The sequence below is a fragment of the Anolis sagrei genome, chromosome 7, assembly GCF_037176765.1.
Source record: "Anolis sagrei isolate rAnoSag1 chromosome 7, rAnoSag1.mat, whole genome shotgun sequence".
NCBI lineage: Eukaryota > Metazoa > Chordata > Lepidosauria > Squamata > Dactyloidae > Anolis > Anolis sagrei.
The window spans coordinates 3113394-3126473 of record NC_090027.1 but is presented as its reverse complement, the minus strand read 5'-3'; the positions used below and the strand labels follow the sequence as shown (position 1 = coordinate 3126473).

General features: G+C 47.5%; 1 protein-coding gene across 1 annotated transcript in view; it reads right to left on the bottom strand.

Annotated features, from left to right (window-relative positions):
* Positions 1-1959: 1959 nt before the first annotated feature.
* Positions 1960-13080, bottom strand: part of IDO2 (indoleamine 2,3-dioxygenase 2) — a 55802-nt gene continuing 44681 nt past the window's right edge. Inside the window, exons 9-10 of the mRNA XM_067470647.1 lie at positions 5413-5561; positions 1960-2327 (exon numbers count right to left, since the gene is read on the bottom strand). Coding sequence (XP_067326748.1) covers positions 1975-2327; positions 5413-5561 — 502 coding nt within the window. The 3' untranslated portion in view covers positions 1960-1974. The remainder of the gene's footprint in view (positions 2328-5412; positions 5562-13080) is intronic.

Here is a 13080-nt window from a genome sequence, read left to right as displayed (position 1 = left end):
GAGTTTATGGCTCGATGCTATGGGTCCTAGAGTTGTGGTTGGTGAATTCATGGCTCGATGCTATGGGTCCTGGGAGTTGTGGTTTGGTGAGTTCATGGCTCAATGCTATGGGTCCTGGGAGTTGTGGTTTGGTGAGTTCATGGCTCGATGCTATGGGTCCTGGGAGTTGTGGTTTGGTGAGTTCATGGCTCGATGCTATGGGTCCTGGGAGTTGTGGTTTGGTGAGTTCATGGCTTGATGCTATGGATCCTGGGAGTTGTGGTTTGGTGAGTTCATGGCTCGATGCTATGGGTCCTGGGAGTTGTGGTTTGGTGAGTTCATGGCTTGATGCTATGGATCCTGGGAGTTGTGGTTTGGTGAGTTCACGGCTCGATGCTATGGGTCCTGGGAGTTGTGGTTTGGTGAGTTCACGGCTCGATGCTATGGGTCCTGGGAGTTGTGGTTTGGTGAGTTCACGGCTCAGTGCTATGGGTCCTGGGAGTTGTGGTTTGGTGAGTTCATGGCTCGATGCTATGGATCTTGGGAGTTGTGGTTTGGTAAGTTCATGGCTCGATGCTATGGGTCCTGGGAGTTGTGGTTTGGTGAGTTCATGGCTCGATGCTATGGGTCCTAGGAGTTGTGGTTTGGTGAGTTCACGGCTCGATGCTATGGGTCCTGGGAGTTGTGGTTTGGTGAGTTCATGGCTCGATGCTATGGGTCCTGGGAGTTGTGGTTTGGTGAGTTCATGGCTAGATGCTATGGATCCTGGGAGTTGTGGTTTGGTGAGTTCACTGCTCAATGCTATGGGTCCTGGGAGTTGTGGTTTGGTGAGTTCATGGCTCGATGCTATGGATCCTGGGAGTTGTGGTTTGGTGAGTTCACGGCTCGATGCTATGGGTCCTGGGAGTTGTGGTTTGGTGAGTTCATGGCTCGATGCTATGGGTCCTGGGAGTTGTGGTTTGGTGAGTTCATGGCTTGATGCTATGGATCCTGGGAGTTGTGGTTTGGTGAGTTCACTGCTCAATGCTATGGGTCCTGGGAGTTGTGGTTTGGTGAGTTCATGGCTCGATGCTATGGATCCTGGGAGTTGTGGTTTGGTGAGTTCACTGCTCAATGCTATGGGTCCTGGGAGTTGTGGTTTGGTGAGTTCATGGCTCGATGCTATGGATCCTGGGAGTTGTGGTTTGGTGAGTTCACTGCTCAATGCTATGGGTCCTGGGAGTTGTGGTTTGGTGAGTTCACTGCTCGATGCTATGGGTCCTGGGAGTTGTGGTTTGGTGAGTTCATGGCTTGATGCTATGGATCCTGGGAGTTGTGGTTTGGTGAGTTCATGGCTCGATGCTATGGGTCCTGGGAGTTGTGGTTTGGTGAGTTCACGGCTCGATGCTATGGGTCCTGGGAGTTGTGGTTTGGTGAGTTCGCTGCTCAATGCTATGGGTCCTGGGAGTTGTGGTTTGGTGAGTTCATGGCTCGATGCTATGGGTCCTGGGAGTTGTGGTTTGGTGAGTTCACTGCTCAATGCTATGGGTCCTGGGAGTTGTGGTTTGGTGAGTTCACTGCTCAATGCTATGGGTCCTGGGAGTTGTGGTTTGGTGAGTTCACTGCTCAATGCTATGGGTCCTGGGAGTTGTGGTTTGGTGAGTTCATGGCTCGATGCTATGGGTCCTGGAAGTTGTGGTTTGGTGAGTTCACTGCTCAATGCTATGGGTCCTGGGAGTTGTGGTTTGGTGAGTTCATGGCTTGATGCTATGGATCCTGGGAGTTGTGGTTTGGTGAGTTCACTGCTCAATGCTATGGGTCCTGGGAGTTGTGGTTTGGTGAGTTCATGGCTCGATGCTATGGATCCTGGGAGTTGTGGTTTGGTGAGTTCACTGCTCAATGCTATGGGTCCTGGGAGTTGTGGTTTGGTGAGTTCATGGCTCGATGCTATGGGTCCTGGGAGTTGTGGTTTGGTGAGACCAAATAATAAAATAACAATAATACAGTTGGAATCTCTTAGGATGTGATCATGGCTTCTCTGGTGGCATCACGGGTGCTTTTCAAAAAGCTCAGCATTCTTGAGCCGCCCGTTCCAGTCTCGTCCAGGAAAGACATGTGGCCAACGGATCCAAGAGCAGAGGATTTCCCCTTGGCTTTGTGAGATGCAATGACAATATACTTGGCCACGATGGTGAGGTGGTGTGTTCTTAAGTCCGAAAGGGCAGCCACGCACTCGTTGTATGCGGACCGCAGCGCTGCAGAGCCGCAGGACACAACGTGGCACCGCAGTGGAGGCAAGGACTGCATTTCCTCAATGAAGGCCCGATGGTCGGGTGGCATGTATTCCCTCATTCTGTGCAGAAACGCAGCTGGGAAAGGACACATCGAAAGGAGAGATCAGCGGGATTTCATATATTCAAACAGTATCTACAGTTGTTGTTTTTTTAAGGAAGGAATGTGATGGCACTATGGCAGCATACAGGGAAAACCAGCTGATCCCCAACCCATCTAAAACACAGACATGTGCCTTTCATCTCAAGAACAGAGAAGCATCCTGAGCTCTGAGGATCATTACCTGGGAAGGAACCCCACTGGAGCATTGCAGCGCACCCAAAGACCTGGGAGTCACTCTGGACCATGCTCTGACCTACAAGAAGTACTGCCTGAACATCAAGCAAAAAGTGGGCGCTAGAAACAATATTATACGAAAGTTGACTGGCACAACCTGGGGATCACAACCAGACACAGTGAATACATCCCCAACCCATCTAAAACACAGACATGTGCCTTTCATCTCAAGAACAGAGAAGCATCCCGAGCTCTGAGGATTATTACCTGGGAAGGAATCCCACTGGAGCATTGCAGCACACCCAAATACCTGGGAGTCACTCTGGACCGTGCTCTGACCTACAAGAAGCACTGCCTGAACATCAAGCAAAAAGTGGGCGCTAGAAACAATATTATACGAAAGCTGACTGGCACAACCTGGGGATCACAACCAGATACAGTGAAGACATCTACCCTTGTGCTGTGCTACTCTGCTGCTGAGTACGCATGCCCAGTGTGGAACACATCTCACCACACTAAAACAGTGGATGTGGCTCTTAATGAGACATGCCGCATTATCACGGGGTGTCTGCGCCCTACACCACTGGAGAAATTACACTGCCTAGCCAGTATTGCACCACCTGACATCTGCCGGGAAGTGGCAGCCAATAGTGAAAGGACCAAGGCAGAGACATCTCCAGCTCATCCCCTGTTTGGGTATCAGCCAGCTGACTGGCACAACCTGGGGATCACAACCAGATACAGTGAAGACATCTGCCCTTGCGCTATGCTACTCTGTTGCTGAGTATGCATGCCCAGTCTGGAACACATCTCACCACACTAAAACAGTGGATGTGGCTCTTAATGAGACATGCCGCATTATCACGGGGTGTCTGCGCCCTACACCACTGGAGAAATTACACTGCTTAGCCGGTATTGCACCACCTGGCATCCGCCGGGAAGTGGCAGCCAATAGTGAAAGGACCAAGGCAGGGACATATCCAGCCCATCCCCTGTTTTGATATCAGCCAGCATGTCAACAACTTAAATCTAGAAATAGTTTTCTAATATCTACAGAGACACTCGCTGGAACACCTCAGCAAGCGAGAGTCCAAAAGTGGCAGGCTCAAACCCAGCACCTCACTCCGTGGCTGATACCAGATGAGAGACTCCCTCCTGGGCACACAGAGGACTGGGCGACTTGGAAGGCGCTGAACAGACTGCGCTCTGGCACCACCAGATGCAGAGCCAACCTTCAGAAATGGGGCCACAAAGTGGAATCCTCAACATGTGAGTGTGGAGAGGAGCCAACCACTGACCACCTGCTGCAATGCACCCTGAGCCCTGCCACATGCACCATGGAGGACCTTCTTGCAGCAACACCAGAGGCACTCCAAGGGGCCAGAGACTGGTCAAAGGACATTTCATCAACTACCAAACTCACAAATATTGTATTCTGTATTTTGTATTTTTGTATTTTGTGTGTTTGTTTGCTTCGTTCTGTTAGAAATGTAATATAATTGACTGGTTGCTGATGACTCAATAAATAAATTTATTTATTTATTATTTATTTCGAGGTTTTATATACCGACCCTCTCACCTTCAAAGAGGGATTCGGACCGGTTCACAACATGTGTTAACATACAAAAAATATACAATAACAACACAATGCCACTTCATTACACGATTAAAATATCAGCACCATACACATTAAAATATTAACATCCCAGTTAAAAGAGCCAAATCATAAATAAATAAATAAATAAATAAATAAATAAATAAATAAATAAATGCCAGCATTTCTCAATCTCGGGGTCAGGCCCCTGGGGGTGTCAGAGGGGTCGCCAAAGACCATCAGAAAACACAGTATTTTCTGTTGGTCATAGTGGTTCTGTGTGGGAAATTTGGCCCAATTCTATCCTTGGTGGGTTTTAGAATGCTCTTCAATTGTAGGTGAACTACAAATCCCAGCAACTACAACTCCCAAATGTCAAGGTCTATTTCCCCCAAACTCCACCAGTGTTCACATTTGGGCATATTGAGTATCCGTGCCAAGTTTGGTCCAGATCTGTCATTGTTTGAGTCCACAGTGCTCTCTGGATAAAGGTGAACTACAACTCCAAAATTCAAGGTCAATGCCTACCAGACCCTTCCAGTATTTTCTGTTGATCATGGGAGTTCTGTGTGCTAAATTTGGTTCAATTCCATCATTGGTAGAGTTCAGAATGCTCTTTGATTTTAGGTGAGCTATAAATCCCAGCAAGTACCACTCCCAAATGTCAAGGTCTATTTTCCCCAAATTCCACCAGTGTTGACATTTGGGCATATGAGTATTCATGCCAAGTTTGTTTCAGATCCATCACTGTGTGAGTCCAGAGTGCTCTCTGAATATAGGTGAACTACAACTCCAAAATTCAAGGTCAATGCCTATCAGACCCTTCCAATATTTTCTGTTTATCATGGGAGTTCTGTGTGCTAAATTTGGTTCAATTCTATCATTGGTGGAGTCCAGAATGTTCTTTGATTGTAGGGGAACTATAAATCCCAGCAACTACAACTCCCAAATGAGAAAACCAATCCCATCCTATCCCACCAATATTCAAATTTGGGCGTATTTTGGATAAGGGGGACCCAATTTGTAAAGATCCAGGACTGAGAATTACAAACATCCCTCCTTAAACTGCAAATCCCAGGATGCTATCAGTCATCTCCTTGGTAGTTAATGTTGCCCAAAGACTCCTCCTTTCATTGCATTTTCATTGCATTGCACAATGTTGAATGCAGCGTGTGAATTCCACTACACATGTTTTTTGGGATTTCTTTGGGTCTCAGTTAAGAGATGGAAGTGGGGTTTATTTGAAATTGAGGTGGAGCTGAGTCTGGTGTCAACTCAACGCACTGACTTACTGCTTTCTTTGCCATGCTGTATTCCAAGGAGTTCATCAAACGCATGCAAAGTGGCGCTCTGGGCTGCGCTTCCCCCGGAATACGAGAGTGGTTTCTCGCTGACCCCTTCGTAGATCAGACCATCTGGGAAGGCCGGGCTGTCCTTCCAGCTGCAAGGAAAGAAAGGCAATGAGAGGATGTGATATTGCCTGGAAGACCCCACAAACTGGGTACTTGTGTGTTTTCCTAGCCATGTTCCAGGAGCATTCTCTCCTGACATTTCGCCTGCATCTACGGCCGGCATCCTCCGAGGTTGTGAGGTCTGTTGGAAAGTAGGCAAATTGAATTTATATATATATATATTAGGCCTGGGTAACAACGCAAAAATTTGTTTCTAAAATCGATTTGTAATTGGGGTGTTTTTTTGTTTCGATATTTAAAATAATTACAAAATTTTCCAAAAAAAAAGTTCGGTATTTACGAAATTTCGTAAATATTTACAAAACATTTTGTAAAGATGGCGCCCTTTTTTTTCAATATTTTAAAAATATTTTTTAAATTTAATTATTAATTTAGTAGAATAGGGAGGAGAAATTATTATTGAGGGAAGGCAGGCACTCACTCTGGCGGGCCCTCTCGCTCGCCGCTCGTTCGCCGCTCACCGCTCGCTCGCCACTCGCCCTCTCGCTCGCCGCTCGCCCTTGCCTTCTCGCTCGCCGCTCGCCCTCTCACTCGCCCTCTCGCTCGCCGCTCGCCCTCGCCTTCTCGCTCGCCGCTCGCCCTCTCACTCGCCCTCTCGCTCGCCGCTCGCCCTCGCCTTCTCGCTCGCCGCTCGCCCTCTCACTCGCCCTCTCGCTCGCCGCTCGCCCTCGCCTTCTCGCTCGCCGCTCGCCCTCTCACTCGCCCTCTCGCTCGCCGCTCGCCCTCGCCTTCTCGCTCGCCGCTCGCCCTCTCACTTGCCCTCTCGCTCGCCGCTCGCCCTCGCCCTCTCGCTCACGGCTCGCCGCTCGCCCTCGCCTTCTCACTCGCCGCTCGCCCTCTCACTCGCCCTCTCGCTCACCGCTCGCCCTCTCACTCGCCGCTCGCCCTCACCCTCTCGCTCGCTGCTCGCCCATCTCGCTCGCCCTCTCGCTCGCCACTCGCCCTCGCCTTCTCGCTCGCCGCTCGCCCTCTCACTCGCCCTCTCGCTCGCCACTCGCCCTCGCCCTCTCGCTCGCCGCTCGCCCTCGCCTTCTCGCTCGCCGCTCGCCCTCTCACTCGCCCTCTCGCTCGCCGCTCGCCCTCTCACTCGCCCTCTCGCTCGCCGCTCGCCCTCTCGCTCGCCGCTCGCCCTCTCACTCGCCCTCTCCCTCGCCACTCGCCCTCTCACTCGCCCTCTCGCTCGCCGCTCGCCCTCGCCCTCTCGCTCGCCGCTCACCCTCTCGCTCGCCCTCTCGCTTGCTCAGCCGGCGCCGAGAGAGGAGAGCTCCCAGCAAGCCAGGCGGCCATCTTACGTATTTCCGAAATGGACGGAAATACAAAATTTTTTGGCGCCTGCCGTTTCGATATTTAAAAACACTTCCAGGTTTAAAAATATGTTTTGTAATCGTTTCGTAATTCAAAAATTAATGAATTTTTTAACGAAATACGAATTAACGAAACGAATTGACCAGCCCTAATATATATATATATATATATATATATATATATATATATATATGGAATGATGTCCAGGGTGGAAGATAGAACTCTTGTCTGTTGGAGGCTAGTGTGAATGTTACAATTGTCCAGCTTGATTAGCATTGAATGGCCTTGCAGCATCAAAGCCTGGCTGCTTCCTGTCTGGGGGGATCCTTTGTTGGGAGGTGTTAGCTGGCCCTGATTATCTTATGGAGAATGTGTTGTCGAAGGCTTTCATAGCCAGAATCACTGAGTTGCTGTGAGTTTTCCAGGCTGTCTGGCCATGTTCCAGAAGCATTCTCTCCTGACGTTTCACCCACATCTGTGGCAGGCATCCTCAGAGGCTGTGAGGTCTGTTGGAAACTAGGCAAGTGGAGTTTATATATGGAATGTCCAGGGTGAAAGTGTGAATGTTAGAATTAGCCAGATTGATTAGCATTTAATAGCCTTGCAGCTTCAAACCCTGGCTGCTTCCTGCTTCGGGGAATCCTTTGTTGGGAGATGTTAGCTGACTCTGGTTGTTTCTTGTCTGGAATTCCCCTGTTTTTAAAGAGTTGTTCTTTATTTACTGTCCTGATTTTAGAGATTTTTGAATACTATCCATCAACACCTCCCATCAAAGGATTCCCCCAGGCAGTAAGCAGCCAGGCTTTGAAGCTGCAAGACTATTCAATGCTAATGAAGCTGCATCTATGACAGGCATCATCAGAGGCTATGAGGTCTGTTGGAAACTCGGCAAGTGATGTTTATACATCTGTGGAATGTTAGGGCCAGCTAATACCTCCCATCAAAGGATTCCCCCAGGCAGGAAGCAGCCAGGCTTTGAAACTGCAAGACTATTTAATGCTAATGAAGCTGCATTTATGGCAGGCATCATCAGAGGCTATGAGGTCTGTTGGAAACTAGGCAAATGATATTTATACATCTGTGGAATGTTAGGGCCAGCTAACACCTCCCATCAAAGGATTCCCCCAGGCAGGAAGCAGCCAGGCTTTGAAGCCGCAAGACTATTCAATGCTAATGAAGCTGCATCTATGGCAGGCATCATCAGAGGCTATGAGGTCTGTTGGAAACTAGGCAAGTGATGTTTATACATCTGTGGAAAGTTAGGGCCAGCTAACACCTCCCATCAAAGGATTCCCCCAGGCAGGAAGCAGCCAGGCTTTGAAGCTGCAAGACTATTCAATGCTAATGAAGCTGCATCTATGGCAGGCATCATCAGAGGCTGTGAGGTCTGTTGGAAACTAGATAAGTGATGTTTATACATTTGTAGAATGTTAGGGCCAGCTAACACCTCTCATCAAAGGATTCCCCCGGACAGGAAGCAGCCAGGCTTTGAAGCTGCAAGACTAATCAATGCTAATGAAGCTGCATCTATGGCAGGCATCATCAGAGGCTGTGAGGTCTGTTGGAAACTAGATAAGTGATGTTTATACATTTGTAGAATGTTAGGGCCAGCTAACACCTCCCATCAAAGGATTCCCACAGGCAGGAAGCAGCCAGGCTTTGAAGCTGTAAGACTATTCAATGCTAATGAAGCTGCATCTATGGCAGGCATCATCAGAGACTATGAGGTCTGTTGGAAACTAGGCAAGTGATGTTTATACATCTGTGGAATGTTAGGGCCAGCTAACACCTCTCATCAAAGGATTCCCCCGGACAGGAAGCAGCCAGGCTTTGAAGCTGCAAGACTAATCAATGCTAATGAAGCTGCATCTATGGCAGGCATCATCAGAGGCTATGAGGTCTGTTGGAAACTAGGCAAGTGATGTTTATACATCTGTGGAAAGTTAGGGCCAGCTAACAGCTTTCAACAAAGGATCCCCCAGGCAGGAAGCAGATGCCTGCCATAGATGCAGGCGAAATGTCAGGAGAGAATGATGTCGAGCCAAGAATGCTTCTGGAACATGGCCATACAGCCCGGAAAACTTACAAAAACCCAGTGATTCCAGCCATGAAGGCCTTCAATAGCAGACCCCAGAAAATACAGCAAAGGTGACAAACAGTCACATAGCACATGTTTCCGAATGAGAAACCCTGGATGGGGATGACACAAACTGCAGACTATTGGTGCAGATGGAGAACTTTGCTTTGCATGCTTTGGGCGGAGTTGGTTGTTTGTCAGATGCAGATTGAAACTAGCTTCAAACTGCATTAACGGGTCCATGTAGATCAGGGTTTCTCAACCTGGGGGTCGGGACCCCTGGGGGGGGGTCGCGAGGGGGTTTCAGAGGGGTCACCAAAGACCATCAGAAAACACATTTCTGATGGTGTTAGAAATCCCTTCAATAGACAATGGATGTTAAAAGTGTATGATGTCATGAATATGGACCTATTGACAGAAAGATTAACAGCTAATAGTGACAAGAGGAAAAACACAGACTGGAGTAACTTTATAGATTATATAGAAAAGAAGAATTTAGACCTAACAAAGTTGTCATGCACCTCGATTTTTGCTATGTTAAACAAAAAAAAATGCTGTTGTATAATAGAAGTAACACCTCTCTGTTCTACCTGGAAGTACTGTAGTTTTTTAAAGTCTTCCCTCCCCCCCTCCCCTTGATGTGTCCCTCCCCACTTCCCCTCCCCCCACCACACCTTGTCGAGTCGGTACACCCCCCCAACGTTGCCCACTGCCCCATCCTACCCTTCGCTACCCTCCCCCCTTTTTCTCCAAAGTCCGTCTTTTTTTTAATACTATGTTTGTATGCAAAAAAATTTTCCAATAAAGATATTCAAAAAAAAAAAAGAAATCCCTTTGGCATAGTCATTTGGGTTCACAGTGCTCTGTGGATGTAGGTGAACTACATTTCCCCTAAATCAGTCAATTCATAGAATCATAGAATCATAGAATCATAGAATCAAAGAGTTGGAAGAGACCTCAAGGGCCATCCAGTCCAACCCCATTCTGCCAAGAAGCAGGAATATTGCATTCAAAGCACCCCTGACAGATGGCCATCCAGCCTCTGCTTAAAAGCTTCCAAAGAAGGAGCCTCCACCACACTCCGGGGCAGAGAGTTCCACTGCTGAACGGCTCTCACAGTCAGGAAGTTCTTCCTCATGTTCAGATGGAATCTCCTCTCTTGTAGTTTGAAGCCATTGTTCCCTTGGGTCCTAGTCTCCAGGGAAGCAGAAAACAAGCTTGCTCCCTCCTCCCTGTGGCTTCCCCTCACATATTGATATATGGCTATCATATCTCCTCTCAGCCTTCTCTTCTTCAGGCTAAACATGCCCAGTTCCCTAAGCCGCTCCTCACAGGGCTTGTTCTCCAGACCCTTGATCATTTTAGTCGCCCTCCTCTGGACACATTCCAGCTTGTCAATATCTCTCTTGAATTGTGGTGCCCAGAATTGGACACAATATTCCAGATGTGGTCTAACCAAAGCAGAATAGAGGGGTAGCATTACTTCCTTAGATCTAGACACTATGCTCCTATTGAATTCATCCCAAATCCCTCCAGCATTTTCTGTTGATCATGGGGGTCTCTGTGTGGGAAGTTTGACCCAATTCTATCATTGGTGGGGTTCAGAATACTCTTTGATTGTAGGTGAACTATAAATCCCAACAACTACAACTCCCAAATGTCAGGGTCTATTTTACCCAAGCTCCACCAGTGTTCACATTTGGGCATATTGAGTATTCATGCCAAGTTTGGTCCATATCTATCATTGTTTGAGTCCACAGTGCTCTCTGGATGTAAGTGAACTACAACTCCAAAACTCAAGGGCAATGCCCATCAAAGCCTTCCACTAGGCCTGGGTAACAACGGAAAAAATTGTTTCTAAAATCGATTCGTTTTTTGGGGGGTTTTGCGTTTCGTTATTTAAAATAATTACAAATTTTTCCTTTTAAAAAGTTCGATATTTACAAAATTTCGTAAATGTGAAAAAAATTACAAAACATTAACGAATCGATTTCCGAAACAATAACGAATCGATTCGTTAATGGCGGACGCGATTGCGAAATACGCTAAAAAACCTCCAAAACCTTCTGAAGCTTCCCTCTCCCTCTGTTGTTGACTGTTGGTGTGATATTATAATTTTTTTTCACTAATTAAACAAAAAACTTGCCCCAGACATGCGGAAATAATAACGAAACGACCTCAGAACAATAACGAAACGAATACAATAACGAAATACGAAGCATTTACAAAACGTGTTTAAAAATTCGTTTTTTTAAAAAAAATTGCTCCAGAATGGTTCATTATCGTTTTGTAATTGAAAAAATTAACGAATTATTAACGAATTACGAATTAACAAAACGAAACCGCCCAGTCCTAGTTTCTCAACCTGGGAGTTGGGACCCCTGGGGGGGGTCGCGAGGGGGTTTCAGAGGGGTCACCAAAGACCATCAGAAAACACATTTCTGATGGTGTTAGAAATCCCTTTGGCATAGTCATTTGGGTTCACAGTGCTCTGTGGATGTAGGTGAACTACATTTCCCCTAAATCAGTCAATTCATCCCAAATCCCTCCAGCATTTTCTGTTGATCATGGGGGTCTCTGTGTGGGAAGTTTGACCCAATTCTATCGTTGGTGGGGTTCAGAATACTCTTTGATTGTAGGTGAACAATAAATCCCAACAACTACAACTCCCAAATGTCAAGGTCTATTTTCCCCAAGCTCCACCAGTGTTCACATTTGGGCATATTGAGTACCAGTCCCGTTTGATCCAGGTCCCTCTCTGAGTCTACAGTGCTATCTGGGTGTGGGTGAACTACAACTCCAAAACTCAAGGGCAATGCCCATCAAAGCCTTCCACTATTTTCTGTTGGTAGTGGGAGTCCTGTGTGCCAAGTTTGGTTCAATTCCATTGTTGGTGGAGTTCAGAATTTGGGCATATGGAGTATTCATGCCAAGTTTGGTCCATATCTATTATTGTTTGAGTCCACAGTGCTCTCTGGATGTAAGTGAACTACAACTCCAAAACTCAAGGGCAATGCCCATCAAAGCCTTCCACTATTTTCTGTTGGTAGTGGGAGTCCTGTGTGCCAAGTTTGGTTCAATTCCATTGTTGGTGGAGTTCAGAATGCTCTTTTGATTGTTGGTGAACTATAAATCCCAGCAACTACAACTCCCAAATGACAAAATCATTATCACCCCCCCAACCCCACCAGTATTCAGATTTGGGCATAGAGGTAGGTAAAGGTAAAAGTAGTCCCCTGACATTAAGTCCAGTCATGTCTGATTCTGGGGTGTGGTGCTCATCTCCATTTCTAAGCCGAAGAGCCAGCGTTGTCCGTAGACACCTCCAAGGTCATGTGGCCGGCGTGACTGCATGGAGCGCCGTTACCTTCCCGCCGGAGCGGTACCTATTGATCTACTCACATTTGCATGTTTTCGAACTGCTAGGTTGGCAGAAGCTAGGGCTGACAGCGGAAGCTCACGCCACTCCCTGGAATCGAACCTGCGACCTTTCGATCAACAAGCTCAGCAGCTCAGTGCTTTAACCCACTGAGCCACCGGGGGCTCCAGAGATTTGGGCATATCGGGTATTAATGCCAAATCGAACCTGCGACCTTTCGATCAACAAGCTCAGCAGCTCAGTGCTTTAACCCACTGCGCCACCGGGGGCTCCAGAGATTTGGGCATATCGGGTATTAATGCCAAATTTGGTGCAGTGAATGAAAATACATCCTGCGTATCTGATGTTTACATTCCAATTCATAGCAGTAACAAAATTACAGTTATGAACGTAGCAAGGAAAATAATTTTTTGGTTGGGGGTCACCACAACATAAGAAACTGTATTAAGGGGTCGCGGCATAAGGAGGGTTGAGAACCCCTGATGTAGATGGAAATATTTTTTTTGGTCCATAATAGGAACCATCTTCCCCGACCTTCTCGTTTGCAATGGTTCACCTTTAAAACAGTCTGACGGAAAGCGTGAGCATGACTTTGGTGCCATGCTGGCAGCGGCTGCACATTTTCCGAGCCGAACTGCTGGGTGACGCATTGCAGGAGAAACGCTTCCGATCGAACGGAGGGTCGGGTTCCTTCCAGGAGTCAAGCTGCGAATGGGCTCATTAGCTG